General features: G+C 42.5%; 1 protein-coding gene across 2 annotated transcripts in view; it reads left to right on the top strand.

Moving 5' to 3' along the window:
- The first annotated feature begins 363 nt into the window (after positions 1-363).
- LOC134483569 (disks large homolog 5-like) overlaps positions 364-19,922 on the top strand; it is an 82,791-nt gene continuing 63,232 nt past the window's right edge. The window contains exons 1-4 of one of the 2 annotated variants that reach the window (XM_063278806.1): positions 367-509; positions 1,576-1,735; positions 2,982-3,125; positions 3,758-4,291. In XM_063278806.1, coding sequence (XP_063134876.1) covers positions 428-509; positions 1,576-1,735; positions 2,982-3,125; positions 3,758-3,938 — 567 coding nt within the window. In that variant the 5' untranslated portion in view covers positions 367-427 and the 3' untranslated portion in view covers positions 3,939-4,291. Of the gene's footprint in view, positions 510-1,575; positions 1,736-2,981; positions 3,126-3,757; positions 4,292-19,922 lie in introns of those variants that run through there. The other variant, XM_063278807.1, reaches the window with a different exon arrangement.

Below are 19,922 nucleotides of genomic sequence, written 5' to 3'. Positions count from 1 at the left end.
CCTCTTTGGCTACTTATAGGAACTGGTGTGATTTCTCAGTAATCTTTAATGGGTAATATTGCTGACTGAGGAGAATTTGAGGTAGGATGAAACATTTCTGTGCAGGGATTGGGGAGGAAGTACTCATTTAGATACATAGCAATGACTTCGGTTTTTCCAATCAAGCCTAGATTTGGCTTTGGAAGCATGTGGTGCTCAGTGGCTATGCCACAGGGAAGTCCCCTGAAAAGGGCACATCAGCTTTTGCTCAGTACAGGGAGAACATTAGCAGGGAGGCAAAGTCTGTTCTCCATGACATCAGCCGTCCCTTCGTGGACATTCTATTGTCTCCTAGAGACTTCTTGGAATCCCTGTGATGTCACCAGTATCGTTGTGACAACCAATTCCCTACTTTTTCTCTTAGTGTCCAAAGGATATATCCACAGACATGTTTGCCCGTCTTTGTAGGCGCTTTGGGAGAGTTGATGTTGATAGAGAAGAGTCTAGAGTGAAGCAAACGAAACCTAAAGGTAATGATGGACACAGGACATGGGGAATGTGGAGTAAGTTCTGGGCAGTGTATGTTGAGCTTCCTGTCAGGGGTGTGTGTGGGGGTCTTCCGCTGGCCGTTTTAGTAATGGGCCACAACCACTGGAACATCTCCACAGATATTGAATTCCATGATTATCACAATTCCTGAAAGTCAAGGTTTTCACATCATTAGTTTCTCCATAACCACATGGAGGATATGGCAATGCCTATGCTATTATTCGGTGAACTTCTAGTCTTTACTTTTACAGTGCATTCGGTATATTAAATTGATATAATAACACCATCAGGAGTCATGGAGGGTATAACTTTTCTGAATTAAACAGGGCATCAATGTACTTCACTTTCATTGCTTCTTTAAATTCAGTGAATATCTGACAGTAGTAAGAGGGAGAGAACTGTGCTCCTGGCATGACCTTATATTCTTAGAACTCCTTTGACTACCTCTGGCTGACGGGGCCAATCTTACCTTCATATATTAGACGTTCTGTGTAGCAGATATTTTTCTAAAGTAGCCAAACTATATGGAGCAGGGAGAGAAAGAGCCTGTAACCTATTGGCACTTCTGGGGCATTTGTCATTTCAGTAGGGGGAATTAATAAGTCTGTTGACCATGTCCTCCCCCTACATGACTTTTTAATGCAAAGTTATTGGACTAGAGTAACAGTGTAGGATATCTGACTATCCCTGATCAATCAAGTCATTGTGGATGCTGAATTGATGATCTGACTTCTGAAACCAGAGGGGTGAGGGTCCTGAAACCAGGTTGTAGCCTGCGTACCTGATAATAATCCTGGAGAAGGCATCTCTCTGGTACTTGTAAGCCTGTGTGGGTGGGCATGGGGAACACCTGGCTGCTTACATCTCTTGGTCTCTATATAGTAGTGGGGGAACTGTGATCCACTTAGGATGCCTCTTACACATAGACCAAACTCCTTGCAGTGACACTGGCTTCCAAGCATGTTCTCCTGTTTGGACCTCACTGTGGTCTATGTATGCTCTATGCATTCGCCCCATGCGGGTTCACTTGTGTTCTTCTACCTACAGAGGCCTGCAGACAGACGTCATCCCCTGAAAATGTCCTAAACAAGGTGCAGGCCAACGAGGAAGAGGAGAGGCTGAATAGAGAACTGGAGCTAACTACCAAGGAGAGAAATGAGCTGACAGATCGCCTCCTTTATGTGACAGGTGGATCCATGAGCAAGAGGTATGCATTGCTCCAAACAAACGACCTTGTTCTAAACCTCATCTCCCATAGAGAGGAGATTCAGAACCTGAGCCTTACTGAGGAGTGAGATTGAAAATGGACTCTCTGATTCTGCCTGTTGAAAATCTGAACTTTCAATCTCAGTGAAGATTTCAGGGATAAAGTCACTGGAGCATGATTTCCCAGTGTACAATTGGAAAGCCCTTGACAGGTGGCAGCTTTGCAAGGTTCTAGGTGCTGTGAGTTTGTGGAGAGTGTTTGTACTTGCTAGGAAGGTGACTGAACGCTATCATCTCCTGGCAGCAGCCTTAGGTGACAGGTCCCACAGTGTTCATATCAATGCTTAAGTAGAAGGCCTGAGGCTCTGGCCTGCTCCTTCTTGTCTCTGTGCCTTACACTCTGAGACAGTAATGGTGCATGCATTTCTACTGATTCTCATTGTGCTCTTTCCATATTTGTCTCTCTTTCTCATTCTCTGAGTCTGTTTACTTTTCTTTTCTTTTTTTTTTTTTTTTTTGGTTCTTTTTTTCGGAGCTGGAGACCTTAATTTTCTTTTCTTGTGGGTGTGCCCCAGTTTGTGTGTCTGTGTGTGCACAGCTTTGCATGCATATGCACAACCTTTATATGTTTCTCTATCCCTCCAGCTTTGGAATTTAGGGGTCTGTTTTTTGACCTCAGGATTTACCTTTATATTAGTTTCTTGGAGGTGTAAGTGCTTTATTTTGGAAGCCCCACTTTCAACAGCACAGTTCTTTGCCTGTGTAGTCACATTTGTATATACATTTGTATGCCTTGGGCTGATTATAAGTTTGTGGCAATATCTGGTCTCATCTCCAGAATTATGTGTACTGTCTGCCTCTAGAATATTAGTTATTCGGCTTGTAGCATTCCACTTGTCAAAACAGGAAAAATGAAATCAGAGGTTTCTGGATGTGTGTGTGTGTGTGTGTGTGTGTGTGTGTGTGTGTGGTTGGGTAATCTCTGTGGCCTAGGCTCTTGACAGCATAACAGGTTTGAATGCAGATCCAGCCCTCCTGATTGAAAAAAGTGAGCCAGGGGACCCTTTATTTGGGTGCTTAGTTTCTGTTGTCCTGGGCACACAATTCCAAGTTTCTGAAGCTGAAGAAGATCCAAATATGAAGAATTCAGAAAGTGTCCTTCCAGGCTTGGGGTAGTACAGGACACAGCCTGAGTTCCTATAATCCTAAACCTCGATGTTCATTGGGTTCTATCTTCCTGGGGCCAGCCCCTACTTCAGGCCAAATCCATTTTATGAAAACTTGAAGATAAAGGAGAAAGAGGTCATGTCATTACTGCACAACTTAGACACAAAGAACATTGAACATCGTGAGAAATTTCAGGAGCTCAAGAAGGAGATTAACTTCTATCGGTAAGTACTGGTCAGAAGTGCCCATCACTTGTGGAATATCCATTGCTGCCTCTCTTTGTTCTGGACCGGAGGGTCTGCAGCTCTGGGTCCATCTCTTCTGCTGTTTAAATATCACTGTGCCGTGGGTCTTTTGGACTCAGATTCAGTTCCATAAGAGACTGTCAGTTATCACCACAGTGTCTATGCATCTTTAGAAGGCTCTGGATAGGACTACACTGATTCAGGCATCAGAGTGTTATTAGGCCAACCTGTGGGTCTGGGGTCATACCAGGTTTAACAAAGCTCAATGTGTGGACCACATGGTTTGCATGACCTCCCTTGGTTCTACTGTCCTCTTGTGGTTATTTGCCGCCTACTAATTGATGTTGCCCCGATGCATTGGGCTCTCATGGGTAGTTGTAGATCCCTTGTTCTTTTGGAGAGACATGGACTCTTATTGGGGCTTGGGTCACAGAAACAATTTATTCTTCCCTGGATTGGCCGTTTGCTGTTTGGGCAGCAGCCTTACATGTATGGAGATGTATTCTATGAAGTCTTTATGGGTATCTGGGTCCTGGTGGAGTTTGTGGGATTTGGCAGTTGGAATGGGAGGAAGAGGCTTCAGGATCTTACTATGCAGAGTGTGTTTCCAGCAACCTGCACAGCCGGCTCCTGATGGACCAGGCATGTATGAAGAAGAAGTTGGTCACATTGAAGCAGGAGAGCAAGGAGTTACAGCGATATTTGTTTGAGTTGAACCCGAATGCTGAAGACGAACAGGAGAAGACCAGCAACCTCCAGACCCAGCAAAATGTGGTAGGAACAAGCAGCTGAGTCAGATTAACAATGTCTGATACCATTTGCCTATTGGATACATCTTTGCTTCCCCTATCATCTTTCTAATCTCCCCACACCCAATCAGTCACCTACCTCATGTGATAGAGTTATTCATTGCTCTGTCTATGCACAAGTATTCTGGGATGTTAACCACTCTTCAGAAACTGAATTATGGGCAAATACACTTATCTGCCCTTTTTGTAACTGCAGGCCAGAAATGGTGACAGAGGAATAACATATCACATGACTGCATCTCCCTGTCATAGATTGGATGCTATGAAGAGTTTTGAACGAGTTCTTGGTCGTGTGACAAAGGTCATACAGGGGTCATGTGATGGTTGGAAGCACCTTGTAGGGATAAGAACCAAGTGCAAATGGCAAATGAGTCCTGGTCATTGGCTTTGATCTCAGTATCATGTGGCCTTCTCCTTTCTTCCTGCAACCCAGTTAGGTCTCTTCTCCTTTCCCCGTTCTTGGTTTTCACTGGTAGAAGTCTGAGGAGCAGCTTGTTATCCCACAGTACTGTGAGGGTTGTTGGTGACTTTCCCCAGGCTGCAGAGATATCAGCAATGATTTCAGTGAAAAGATCAGTGCTGTCTGTCCAATGCAGCTGAAGGGACAGAAAGCAGCAACTTCACAGCTGGTATGCATGTCCCCACCAAATCAGTGTCTTAATAGCTGCCTTCTCCTCCCAGGTCTCAGGAACTGCAGGAGACATGGAATAGGACAGATCCCAGGAAGACAGCCCCCTGAAGAGTGAGTTTCTCTGTCAGGAGTTCCCTGCTGACGACAATCCTCAACAGTCAAAGACTTTTTTGGGGAGAATATTCTTCTTCTCAGTTAATTTCCTCATTGTATAGAGACCCTAAATTTATGTATCCATATGCCAGCCTGTCTCATTGAGGTCTTTCTCCTCTCTCATACAGATAACACCATTTGAGAGACATCTGAGGGGACTGCCTTGACATCTCATGTCCTAGAGGAGAAACAGCACTACAACTGTGTTTCTAAATGTTCATTAAGAAAATGCTGTTAAGAAATGTTTTTGGTTATGATTTTCATTGAAGTTTTCTTTTTGTTATATCATAGTTATATATTCTTGTAACTGTTTTTCATTTTTTATACCATTTTAGTTGTTCATTTTATGCCTGTTTTTTGTAAATTGTATTCCTTATGAATAAAAATTGATTTGTAACTCTTGACTCTTAAGACCATCTTATTCAAGGGTCCTTTCCCCTCCTGTAGACTTAGAACTGACAGCTGGATATGGATCTTTGCATGGTCCAGGCAGCATGAGTAAATAGGGAATTTAAAGCCACCAAGGTGTACACAGGGTGATAGTGTCTTTTGTGTGGATAATGTGACTTTTTTTATGGACACACACTTTATGATGTAATCACTGACATACTGTATCCATGCTGTCATGTGTTCTGCTCATCCTAATCTATATCAGTCTACAACACACATTCCTTATTGACTGATTGCCCAGATATTGAGTAACACACACTCATGCCTGTAGAGCTGCAGAAAAAATGACAACTTTCACAAAGGAATATAGAATAATCCTAATCAAGAACCATGTGCCTCGGTTTTTATTACAATACAGCATTAGTATTAAACCACAAAGATAATAACCATCAACGTCATTTTGGGAAATAGGTTTTTATAGGTGCTGTTTCACTTGATCATTCATATGCTGTGTTTTTTATTGTTGCTGATTATATTTATTTTTATCATTTAACTCAATGAATTTTTTTTTTCAAATGTATGTCTGGGCCACTCCTGAGTGCATTTCCCTCATGATCCAAAAGAGGGAATAGCATTCCCCATTGTAGATGATTGTTAGGGACCATGTGGTTCTTCTGAGAGAGCAGCAGATGCTCTAACCTGTGAGCCATCACCACAGCTCCTGTAGGTAGCTTTTGTCCTTCCAGGGCATGTGCTATACTAGATGGACGCCATCATCTCCCATTAAGGAGAGAGATCTCAGGAGATTTGTATGTACAGGTGGTTGAGCGGTGCCTGCTCAATGTGGGAGCCTGCTAGGCATCCACACCGGGCTCTGGTGCCTCCACTGCTCATTGTGCATTCAGGATCACCCTCCAGCATCACTCAGTTTCAATTCCAAACAGATCTTTCACTTACTATCGATGATTATATACATTAAGCACATCTGATAAAATACAGAAGAGACTAGCCTCCTTCTACAGGCCAACTTGGCATAATGAATTCTTTTGATAGAAAGCAAGATAATTATCTTAATCTATGCAGTTTAGGGAGGTCCTCAAGAGCACCCATAGTGAATGCAGACTGCAGCTGTGACCACATGTTTCTTTTGCAGAGCATGTCTGTGCTAGCCCAGAACTTAGGTGGGATAGTTCATGTTTCACCTTTTACATGGAAATCTGTGATCGTATTGAGAAAGTATATTTTCCACGTGACTCATTTACAATTTATGGAATTAAACTGACTTACTGAGAGTGGAGGTGACTCAGAGAGATAAAGTGCAGAAGACTTATTCAGTATGTCTGCAAACCGATGCTGTCTCATTAGGGCTTTTCAATGCTCAGCAGCTAGAGAAGCAAGGGAGAGGAATTGGTGACTCTCAAGCTTAGGTCCTCTAGTCATTATAAGCTGAGCATGACACAAAAAGTCATAGTTATCACACTAGAATCTAGTAACTAGATTTAACCAACCTATCACATTAATGCTATGTTTGGTGGTATTTTTTGCTCTCCTAGAACCTGGAAGAGGCTTGGGGTTTTCTAATCCTACTCATAATTTATTAATCTTCCCAACACTATGGGCTTTGTTCTGTTAATGCTAACAGCGCCATCCAATACCTAGGATATTTTCTACTGACATGTGTGACGTGAGACAAAACAGTCCCTGTCATCCCTCACCTGAATAAACTTCCTTAGAGGACAGTGTAGTTGGAGGGTCCTTCTTTCCTCTCCAAGATCGAGAAACATTTCCAGTCTTCAGACAAGTGTGTCAGCCATTGTCCAGTGACTGTCTTGAGATGTCCACAATGTCAGCTGAGTGAGGGCAGGGCAGGACAGGGTAGGGCAGGGGATTGGGGCAGGGCAGGGCAGGGCAGGGCACAGCAGGGCACTGGGGCAGGGCATTGGGGCGGGGCAGGGCAGGGCAGGGCAGGGCAGGGCAGGGCAGGGCAGGGCATTGGGGCAGAGTCCATGAGATGTCAGTAGGCAACAGGCCAGCTGGGGCTAGTGTGGGTACAGGGCTTCTAGTGTGGGTGTGAGAGGAGGAAATTAGGAATGGTCAGATTCTGAGGCAGCACATAGGCCGGAAGCAGCTTAGATCATCTCAGTGCCATGTAGGGACAATGTAGACACTGATGTGCAGTGTGGGGATGGTAGGGTCCCATATACTGCTCTCTGCAGGTGTCAGGTGAGCATACAGTGGCTCTGTCAGACTTATGACAATCAGGCAGGCACTGGGTGCAAGTGAGAATCATGGGACAAGCCCTGTGTGCAGCCTGGTTTGGGGACATTCCCAGGTGCCCCATGGACTGCAAATTAAAGGCAAAGGCCACAGGGAAGCCAGCAATTCCCATGCACAGGACATAAATACCTGTAGATCTTTCTAAAATTTCCATAGACCATCTGTCACTAGTCCTCATTATAGAAGGCACCAACATTCTGCCCTCTACTTCAACTTGGTGAGACAGTTATTCTAACTCCAGCAGGAAGGCCTCAGGGAAGACAGTAAGAACTCGCAGGTGACCCCTTTTACTATTGAAACAGGGTCTTCCTATGGAGCCCAGAGTGGCTGTAGGATACTAATGCTCCTGCCTCACAGTGACTAGAATTCCAATCCACCCTCAAGAGCAGTTGATTCATCACTAGATCAGACTAAGGAGTGTACACTGCTCATGTTATACAGCATCAATTGGAAATTTTGCTGTTATGGGACTGTCCTCTAAAATTAAAACTGATAATGGACCACCATATATTTCTTATCAATTTAAACAATTTTATCAACGATATCATATTGTACATATTACTCATATAGAACACAATTCACCAGGACAAGCTTTTGCTCAAAGGGTTCACCATACCCTGAAATGACAAATTATAAAATCAAAAAGGAGGAAAAGAGATGACCTTATGCAGCCTGAATGGAGTTTGCAGACCAGTCCCAGAGCTATATTGGCACAAGCATTATACGTTATTAATTTTCTTAATTTACCACAAGGTGAAGTTATATCAAGAGCAGATAGAAACTTTGTTGAACTTTCCCCCAGAAGGCATGGAACAGACAGTATGGATAAAAATTGCAGATCCGTGGTCCAAAATACATTCCTCTAAACCTATAAAGTGAAAGAAAGAAAGAAAGAAAGGAAGGAAGGAAGAAAGAAAGGAAGAAAGAAAGGAAGAAAGGAAGAAAGGAAGGAAGGAAGGAAGGAAGAAGAAAAAACACAAAAAACTTAAGCTTCTCATAGGAACTTCGCAGGAAGTGTTGTCTGGCGGTCAGTTCTGATTAGGCCATTTTAGATGAAACAGTGCATAGTGACCCTTAATGTGATGGGCCCTATATAAAGCTTTTTGGAATATTGGAATTTTAACAAACCTCTCCAGAACATACAGCAGAGACAAGGATTTGATCACCATGTCCTTGCTCTCTATCAGGTTATTTTTCTGTGTCCTTGATTGTCAGGCATAGAACAGCAACAATCTGAAATAGCTGGTAGACATGGAACAAAGTGGCTAAAACTATAGTTGTGGGTTGCACACCTCAACTATCAATGGCTAATGCTGTCCTCAGAGACCTCGGAGGCCCCTCTTGTAAGACTATCTATTGGAAAGTGGAAGCACTGACTTCAAAGTGAACCGGGCCAGCCAGGGAGAGGGCAACATGGGATACTTGAGACCCTGTCTAAAACCAGCACAAAAACCAACCCTTCATTCAAAGCATCATCTATTAATTCTTTATTAATTACCATTTTCTCCCTACCAGCCTTTCAGTCTGGAATGGTAGAAAAGGACTGGGAATGTTCCTTCTATTCTAAGGACCTTGATCTCTCTTTCCTTAGGTCCACATTAAGAACACATGCAAATGGATATCATCATCTGAACAACTTAGTATCATCTACTCAGTATATCGAGCCTAACACTGTGCTATGACAATCTCAAGCTTCCTTGAGTTTCGCTGACCTAGCAAGAAGTATGAAGTACTGAGGCCACACCCCAGTGATCCTTTCAAGGGGTTAGAAGAAAGCCATGAGAGATGCTCCACTTCTTTGTCCTTAGATTAAATCACATTGACACAATGTGGGTGGACTATTTAACCAGACATGTTTCTCCCAACCCTACCTTTTTGAGTTCAGACCATGGCAGAATTCATGCCCCACCACCCTAGATATTGAGTTTAGTGATATGTAATTATTATTTAAACCTATGTATTAAATTTTGTCATTTTGTTAATTTTTGTGGTTTGAACAGTCTTCTTTGATTAACTTTCCTAGTTTTATTAATTTATCCCCTGTGTTCTCTGGTATTTTGTCCTTCCCTTCAAACTAAAGTATTCCTTTTAGGATCCTCTACAGAGCAGTCTTACTGGTTATACATATATTGTTAAATTTATTTTTAGTGTGCATTAGTCAGCACAGTAGCTGTGCAGCTGCCTGCCCTCCATGGTACCAGATCTACTTTCCAAACAATAATGCTAACTCTTACAGGCTGTGTAGCATCTTGGCTGCTCTTTGTTCCCCTTGGACAGCCCTCAGGACCAGGCCCTCCTCTCCCTTAACCATGGCTGCTGTCCTCTTCCTCTCTCCTCTCCATCACACATGTTCTTCCTTTATTCTCTGGCTGCTTCTTCTTCCTTCTTCCCTCCTCATGATCCTCTCTAGCAAAGCCCTCAAAGCTCAGCTCCCCCATCTCTCTGCTGTGCAGCTGTTGGCTGTTGGCTTCTTTATAATCACAATTATCTGGGAACAGGGTCAGTTTTTTGGGGGTTAGCCAGTCTTGAGTTCTCCAAATTAGAATTAAAATAGAAGCAGAATTAGGCCAATACACTACAGGGAATTCTTTTGTTTTGTTTTGGTTTAATTTTTCTTTTACCTTTTTACTATTTATTTTATTTTTGGCTATTTTATTAATTTGCTATTTTATTTACTTATATTTCAACTGTGGCCCCCTTTCAAGTATCCCCTCATCAAACCATACTTCCCATTTCTGTTCGGCTTTGCCTATGTGACAGTGCTCCCCCAACCACACATATCCATTCCCACCTCACACCTCTAGTATCCCAATTTGGTGGGCAACAGGTTTCACAAGAGCCAAGGTCCTACCAGCGCATTAATGCCAGGTAAGTCAATCAATCCTCTTCTACACAGGGACCTAGAACCATAGACCCATTCTTGTATACACTTTGGCTGGCAAAAGTGGTCCCTAGGAGCTGGGGAATTGGTGACAGACAGACTAGTTAAATATTAAAGACCAATGATTGCTGCTTTCGTTTCTTTTTCTGATTGTGGGTGAAATTATGTTTGTGTGCTTGTCTTTTTTTCTTTTTGAAATTATTGCGAAGTGATTAATTTCTTACTTTTTGGGGGTATAGTTTAGCTCATTGTCTTTGAGTTTTCCTCCTATTATCATGTGTTATGCTGTCTTAGAGAAAAATATTGTTTAAATTTGGATTTGTCATGAAATATCTTGGTTTCTCCATCATGATGATTGAGAATTATGCTGGGTATAGGATCCTGGGTCTGCATTACATCTGTCCAGGATTCCCTGGCTTTTGGAGTCTCTGTTGAGAAGTCTGGTGTAGAGACCCTGAAGGGACAGACCAGATAAACAGTGCTCTGCACCCAAATCCCGTGGGAGCGAGAGATAAACCAACAGAGAAGCAGTCACGCCTGGGAAACCAGAAGAGACTGCACTCTGCACACATCTCTGACGCCAGAGGAAAACACCAAACGCCATCTGGAACCCTGGTGCACAGAGGCTCCTGGAAAAGACGGCGCAGATCTTCCTGGTTGCTGCTGCCGCAGAGAGCTCGTAGGCAGCACCCCACGAGCAAACTTGAGCCTCGGGACCACAGGTAAGACCAACTTTTCTGCTGCAACTGACCTGCCTGGTGAACTCAAGACACAGGCCCACAGGAACAGCTGAAGACCTGTAGATAGGAAAAACTACACGCCCGAAAGCAGAACACTCTGTCCCCATAACTGGCTGAAAGAAAACAGGAAAACCCTACAGCACTCCTGACAAACAGGCTTATAGGACAGTCTAGCCACTGTCAGAAATAGCAGAACAAAGTAACACTAGAGATAATCTGATGGCGAGAGGCAAGCGCAGGAACCCAAGCAACAGAAACCAAGACTACATGGCATCATCGGAGCCCAATTCTCCCACCAAAGCAAACACGGAATATCCAAACACACCAGAAAAGCAAGATCTAGTTTCAAAATCATTTTTGATCATGATGCTGGAGGACTTCAAGAAAGACGTGAAGAACTCCCTTAGAGAATAAGTAGAAGCCTACAGAGAGGAATCGCAAAAATCTCTGAAAGAATTCCAGGAAATCATAAATAAACAAGTAGAAGCCCATAGAGAGGAGTCACAAAAATCCCTGAAAGAATTCCAGGAAAACACAATCAAACAGTTGAAGGAATTAAAAATGGAAATAGAAGCAATCAAGAAAGAACACATGGAAACAACCCTGGATATAGAAAAACCAAAAAAAAGAGACAAGGAGCTGTAGATATGACCTTCACCAACAGAATACAAGAGATGGAAGACAGAATCTCAGGAGTAGAAGATTCCATAGAAATCATCGACTCAACTGTAAAAGATGATGTAAAGTGGAAAAAGCTTCTGGTCCAAAACATACAGGAAATCCAGGACTCAATGAGAAGATCAAACCTAAGGATAATAGGTATAGAAGAGAGTGAAGACTCCCAGCTCAAAGGACCAGTAAATATCTTCAACAAAATCATAGAAGAAAACTTCCCTAACCTAAAAAAAGAGATACCCATAGGCATTCAAGAAGCCTACAGAACTCCAAATAGATTGGACCAGAAAAGAAACACCTCCCGTCACGTAATAGTCAAAACACCAAACGCACAAAATAAAGAAAGAATATTAAAAGCAGTAAGGGAAAAAGGTCAAGTAACAAATAAAGGCAGACCTATCAGAATTACACCAGACTTTTCGCCAGAAACTATGAAAGCCAGAAGATCCTGGACAGATGTCATACAGACCCTAAGAGAACACAAATGCCAGACGGGTTACTGTATCCTGCAAAACTCTCAATTAACATAGATGGAGAAACCAAGATATTCCATGACAAAACCAAATTTAAACAATATCTTTCTACAAATCCAGCACTACAAAGGATAATAAATGGTAAAGCCCAACATAAGGAGGCAAGCTATACCCTAGAGGAAGCAAGAAACTAATCGTCTTGGCAACAAAACAAAGAGAAGAAAAGCACACAAACATAACCTCACATCCAAATATGAATATAACAGGAAGCAATAATCACTATTCCTGAATATCTCTCAACATCAATGGCCTCAACTCCCCAATAAAAAGACATAGATTAACAAACTGGATACGCAACGAGGACCCTTCATTCTCCTGCCTACAGGAAACACACCTCAGAGAAAAGACAGACACTACCTCAGAGTGAAAGGCTGAAAAACAACTTTCCAAGCAAATAGTCAGAAGAAGCAAGCTGGAGTAGCCATTCTAATATCAAATAAAATCAATTTTCAACTAAAATTCATCAAAAAAGATAAGGAAGGACACTTCATATTCATCAAAGGAAAAATCCACCAAGATGAACTCTCAATCCTAAATATCTTTGCCCCAAATACAAGGGCACCTACATACGTAAAAGAAACCTTACAAAAGCTCAAAACACACATGGCACCTCACACAATAATAGTAGGAGACTTCAACACCCCACTCTCATCAATGGACAGATCATGGAAACAGAAATTAAACAGAGACTTACACAGACTAAGAGAAGTCATGAGCCAAATGGACTTAACTGATATTTATAGAACATTCTATCCTAAAGCAAAAGGTTATACCTTCTTCTCAGCTCCTCATGGTACTTTCTCCAAAACTGACCATATAATTGGTCAAAAAACGGGCCTCAACAGGTACAGAAAGATAGAAATAATCCCATGCGTGCTATCGGACCACCACGGCCTAAAACTGGTCTTCAATGACAATAAGGGAAGAATGCCCACATATACATGGAAACTGAACAATGCTCTACTCAATGATAACCTGGTCAAGGAAGAAATAAAGAAAGAAATTAAAGACTTTTTAGAATTTAATGAAAATGAAGGTACAACATACCCAAACCTATGGGACACAATGAAAGCTGTGCTAAGAGGAAAACTCATAGCGCTGAGTGCCTGCAGAAAGAAACAGGAAAGAGCATATGTCAGCAGCTTGACAGCACACCTAAAAGCTCTAGAACAAAAAGAAGCAAATACACCCAGGAGGAGTAGAAGGCAGGAAATAATCAAACTCAGGGCTGAAATCAACCAAGTAGAAACAAAAAGGACCATGGAAAGAATCAACAGAACCAAAAGTTGGTTCTTTGAGAAAATCAACAAGATAGATAAACCCTTAGCCAGACTAACGAGAGGACACAGAGAGTGTGTCCAAATTAACAAAATCAGAAATGAAAAGGGAGACATAACTACAGATTCAGAGGAAATTCAAAAAATCATCAGATCTTAGTATAAAAGCCTATATTCAACGAAACTTGAAAATCTGCAGGAAATGGACAGTTTCCTAGACAGATACCAAGTACCGAAGTTAAATCAGGAACAGATAAACCAGTGAAACAACCCCATAACTCCTAAGGAAATAGAACCAGTCATTAAAGGTCTCCCAACCAAAAAGAGCCCAGGTCCAGACGGGTTTAGTGCAGAATTCTATCAGACCTTCATAGAAGACCTCATACCAATATTATCCAAACTATTCCACAAAATTGAAACAGATGGATCACTACCGAATGCCTTCTATGAAACCACAATTATTCTTATACCTAAACAACACAAAGACCCAACAAAGAAAGAGAACTTCAGACCAATTTCCCTTATGAATATCGACGCTAAAATACTCAATAAAATTCTGGCAAACCGAATCCAAGAGCACATCAAAACAATCATCCACCATGATCAAGTAGGCTTCATCCCAGGCATGCAGGGATGGTTTAATATACAGAAAACCATCAACATGATCCATTCTATAAACAAACTGAAAGAACAAAACCACATGATCATTTCATTAGATGCTGAGAAAGCATTTGACAAAATTCAACACCCCTTCATGATAAAAGTCCTGGAAAGAATAGGAATTCAAGGCCCATACCGAAACATAGTAAAAGCTATATACAGGAAACCAGTTGCTAACATTAAACTAAATGGAGAGAAACTTGAAGCAATCCCACTAAAATCAGGGACTAGACAAGGCTTCCCACTCTCTCCCTACTTATTCAATATAGTTCTTGAAGTTCTAGCCAGAGCAATCAGACAACAAAAGGAGGTCAAGGGGATACAGATCGGAAAAGAAGAAGTCAAAATATCACTATTTGCAGATGATATGATAGTATATTTATGTGATCCCAAAAGTTCCACCAGAGAACTACTAAAGCTGATAAACAACTTCAGCAAAGTGGCTGGGTATAAAATTAACTCAAATAAATCAGTAGCCTTCCTCTACACAAAAGAGAAACAAGCCGAGAAAGAAATTGGGGAAACGACACCCTTCATAATAGACCCAAATAATATAAAGTACCTCGGTGTGACTTTAACCAAGCAAGTAAAAGATTTGTACAATAAGAACTTCAAGACTCTGAAGAAAGAAATTGAAGAAATCCTCAGAATATGGAAAGATCTCCCATGCTCATGGATTGGCAGGATTAATATAGTAAAAATGGCCATTTTAGCAAAAGCGATCTACAGATTCAATGCAATCCCCATTAAAATACCAATCCAATTCTTCAAAGAGTTAGACAGAACAATTTGCAAATTCATCTGGAATGACAAAAAACCCAGGATAGCTAAAACTATCCTCAACAATAAAAGGACTTCAGGGGGAATCACTATCCCTGAACTCAAGCAGTATTACAGAGCAATAGTGATAAAAACTGCATGGTATTGGTACAGAGACAGACAGATAGACCAATGGAACAGAATTGAAGACCCAGAAATGAACCCACACACCTATGGGCACTTGATTTTTGACAAAGGAGCCAAAACCATCAAAAGGAAAAATGATAGCTTTTTTTAGCAAATGGTGGTGGTTCAACTGGAGGTCAACATGTAGAAGAATGCAGATCGATCCATGCTTATCACCCTGTACAAAGCTTAAGTCCAAGTGGATCAAGGACCTCCACATTAAACCAAATACACTCAAACTAATAGAAAAAAAAAACTAGGGAAGCATCTGGAACACATGGGCACTGGAAAAAATTTCCTGAACAAAATACCAATGGCTTATGCTCTAAGATCAATAATCGACAAATGGGATCTCATAAAACTGCAAAGCTTCTGTAAGGCAAAGGACACTGTGGTTAGGACAAAACGGCAACCAACAGATTGGGAAAAGATCTTTACCAATCCCACAACAGATAGAGGCCTTATATCCAAAATATACAAAGAACTCAAGAAGTTAGACCGCAGGGAAACAAATAACCCTATTAAAAAATGGGGTTCAGAGCTAAACAAAGAATTCACAGTTGAGGAATGCTGAATGGCTGAGAAACACCAAAAGAAATGTTCAACATCTTTAGTCATAAGGGAAATGAAAATCAAAACAACCCTGTGATTTGACCTCACACCAGTGAGAATGGGTAAGATCAAAAACTCAGGTGACAGCAGATGCTGGCGAGGATTCGGAGAAAGAGGAACACTCCTCCATTGTTGGTGGGAGGCAGACTGGTACAACCATTCTGGAAATCAGTGTGGAGGTTCCTCAGAAAATTGGACATTGAACTACCTGAGGATCCAGGTATACCTGTCTTGGGCATATACCCAAAAGATGCCCAAACATATATAACAGACACGTGCTCCACTATGTTCATTGCAGCCTTATTTATAATAGCCAGAAGCTGGAAAGAGCCCAGATGCTCTTCAACAGAGGAATGGATACAGAAAATGTGGTACATCTACACTATGGAATATTATTCAGCTATCAAAAGCAATGACTTTATTAAATTCATAGGCAAATGGTTGGAACTGGAAAATATTATCCTGAGTGAGGTAACCCAATCACAGAAAAACACACATGGTATGCACTCATTGATAAGTGGCTATTAGCCCAAATGCTTGAATTACCCTAGATGCCTAGAACAAATGAAACTCAAGACGGATGATCAAAATGTGAATGCTTCACTCCTTCTTTAAAAGGGGAACAAGAATACCCTTGGCAGGGAATAGAGAGGCAAAGATTAAAACAGAGACTGAAGTAACACCCATTCAGAGCCTGCCCCACATGTGGCCCATACATATACAGCCATCCAATTAGACAAGATGGATGAAGCAAAGAAGTGCAGGCTGACAGGAGCCGGATGTATATCTCTCCCGAGAGACACAGCCAGAATACAGCAAACGCAGAGGCGTATGCCAGTAGCAAACCACTGAACTGAGAATAGGACCCCCGTTGAAGGAATCAGAGAAAGAACTGGAAGAGCTTGAAGGGACTCGAGACCCCTTATGAACAACAATGCCAAGCAACCAGAGCTTCCAGGGCCTAAGCCACTACCTAATGACTATACATGGACTGACCCTGGACTCTGACCTCATAGGTAGCAATGAATATCCTAGTAAGAGCACCAAGGAAGGGGAAGCCCTGGGTCCTGCTAAGACTGAACCTCCAGTGAACTAGATTGTTGGGGGGAGGGCGGCAAGGGGGGGAGGATGGGGAGGGGAACACCCATAAAGAAGGGGAGGGGGAGGGGGATGTTTGCCCGGAAACACTCGAAGTATACATAAGAAATACTCAAGTTAATAAAAAAAAAAAGAGAAGTCTGGTGTAATTCAGATAGGTCTGAATTAATTTGTTACTGCATATTTATGCCTTACCCCTTTTAATATTCTTTCTTTGATCTGTGCATTTAGGGTTTTAATTGTTATGTGAATGGAGGTATATTTTCTGGTCTGCTCCCATCTGTCAGCTTCTATGGCAGTGGTTCTCAACACTCCTAGTGCTGCACACCTGTAATACAGCGCTTCATGCTGTGATGACTCCCACCATAAAATTATTTCAGTACTACTTCATAACTAATATTGCTACTCTTATAAGTCATAATGTGCAAGGTATCTGATATACATTCTTTGTGAGTGGTCGTGGCCCAGAGTTTGAGAAACATTGCATTATATACATTTTTTTTTTTAAGAGAGGCCTTCATCTAAGAAGATCCTGACACAGGTGTAAGAGCAGAGACACCCTGACGTAGTGACAAGTTAGGAGACCCAAGGTCGCTTGCCTTAATGGCAACAGAGATTCCTGGGTAAAGGCACAATCTGAAATCACTGTCCCCAGGACATTTCTTACCTCAGTTTCCCCCCATTACACGGTGTGTCTGCTTGGCTATGTCTGTCCAGGAAGCCAGTCCCTGTAGTCTCTAATACAGACAGAATGCTAAAGGCAAGAATGTTTTCCCTCTGTTGGCTCCAAGTCACTTCTATAGAAGTAAGTTCAAATCACCCGTGGGTAAATGTGTCTCTCTCACATAATGTGTGAGACTTGAAATGTCATCCATTTGAGTTGACAAAAACCAACTCTCACTTCAGATTTACAGCTGACCAACAGTTAGTTTCAGGAGAATGAAGAAGCTGGCCAGGCCTGCAGAGTCAGATCTCCTCCCTGCCTGGGACAATCCCACCCACTGCAGACTTCAGCTTCACCTAACAGCTGTTATCAGAAAATCTGACCTTAAGGTTCTGAAGTCCACATATGCACAAACCCTAAAGTTGTTAGATGGTGGATATGGGGTTTTTCTCCAATTTAAAATCATTCAGGCCTCTTTTTTCCCCTGGGATGCACTCTGTTCTCTCAGGTCTGTTCTTCTCAGAAGTCAACTCTCAGAAGGGGCACTTTGCTCTAACTCCTCCATGGGACCCACCCAGCATTGTTACTGGAGGATCCTATGGAGTTGTAGCTCTGAGCTGGGAGGGGGAGCTCTCACCCTGACAAGGAGAAGCCTGTTTTCACAGCTGATCTGGATCTGAGGAAAAGGTGCTTTTAAAGAAGCCTGTGAAAGTGTCTCCTGCAGGAGAGCCCACCCTGCAGGGAAAGTCACACAAGACAGGGAAAAGTAGCTTCCCAACTTTCCCAGGGCTCTCAAACCAGGGAGGGTACCTGATTTCAGAGAGTTTGAGAAAGGCCTCCATCTCCCTGAAAGACTTCCCTCAATCATAAGTCCCACCACTATCCCAGCCTCAGCAAAGCCCTCCACCTGCCAGTTCCTTCCAAAGGAAACTCAGTGTGGAGAATTGAGGATAACAGTTCTAGGAAAAGGGAGACACAAGCCTCTGGGGGTCCTGGCCTGGGGTCTGTCCCTTAGGCTCTCCTCACTTCCCCTAGGTGCCTAGGGCAGAGGCAGGGTCAGGGGTACGGGGAGGGGCAAGTTCATGGTCAGGGGCAAGCAGTGACCTCCAGACAAAAGTTAGGCTTTGGGTCCATGGAACAGGCAGCAGCAGACGGATCCCTGCCCTCCTCCTCTCTGGAGTGGGAAAGCATGGAGACCTGAGAGGTTGGGAAGAGTTGGGGAACTCACAGCTGCTTTTCCTCTGACTGCAACTGCAAGTGCAGGGCCAAAGAAGCCAGAGAGGCTCAGGAGATCCCCCCATTTCCTGATGTCATTGTCCTTGTGGATGTCCAGGATGAAGGCTGTGCTTGGCTGGGCCAGAAGCCCCGCAGACAGGTAGAAGATGCACAACTGGCCTGTGACCTCCCTTGGCACCCACTGGGACCCAGCTCAAGTGGCCACAGACACTCACCATGCACCCTGCCCCAGCCCTAAGCCTGTGCACACCAAGGCCATAGCACCTCTGCTAGTCCCTCCCACCATGAGCACTCCACCTTGGCCCCCTGGTTGGCTTACACTCTCTGTAGGGAGCTCCTTGTGTGGTTTAGACACCAGGTTGATTATGACATCAGAGAAGGAGTTTGACAATGTTCCTTCTCTTTCAATATAGTGGAATAATTGAAGCACTGTTGTTATTAGGTCTTCATTAAAAGTCTGATAGGATTTTGCATTATAGCCATATGGCCTGAGATTTCGCTTTTTAATTTTGGGAGGGGCAAGCTATACTGACTGTATCTATTTTCTTCTGAGAATTATCCATGTACCTTCCCAGATCTGTGTTTATGTTGGTAATTGTTATCTGTCTAGAAAATACCAATATCAAATAGATTTTCAGTTTTCTTGAGTAAAGGCCTCTGAGATAAGACCTAATGTTTGTTGAATTTGTTCATTGTCTATTGTTAGATCCCTCTTTCCATTTCTAATTGTGTCAACTTAAGTATTGTCTATGGTGTGCAGTTTGTTTGTGGAGGTGTTGCCTATGTGGTGGATCTTCTCAACAAAAATACAAAAAAAGAAACAAACAACAAAACAAACAAACAAAAAAACCAAAAAAACCCAAACCACAGACCTTGCTTCCCTTCTCTCTTTGTATTTTTCACTTTGTTTGTAACTGACTAATTTGATTTGAGCCCTGAATTAATTTCCTGCCATCAAATCCTACCTGACATTCTATGGGATCAGGTTTGGCCTCATCTTGGTAAGAGCAACATATAACTACTGAAGCTTTTTCTGCTCTCTATAGTGGTGATGACGTCAAAACCTTACTGAAAACAATGCACAGCACGTTTTAGGCTGTCGTAAAGTAGCCCACCATTTCAGTGTTCCCTGCAAGGTGCCATGGGACAGTATTAGCATATGTCTGCATGTAATTTGACAGTTTTCATTAGGAAC

This window comes from Rattus norvegicus, chromosome 19, assembly GCF_036323735.1.
Source record: "Rattus norvegicus strain BN/NHsdMcwi chromosome 19, GRCr8, whole genome shotgun sequence".
Taxonomy (NCBI): Eukaryota; Metazoa; Chordata; class Mammalia; order Rodentia; family Muridae; genus Rattus; species Rattus norvegicus.
This window is presented reverse-complemented; position numbering and strand designations above follow the sequence as displayed.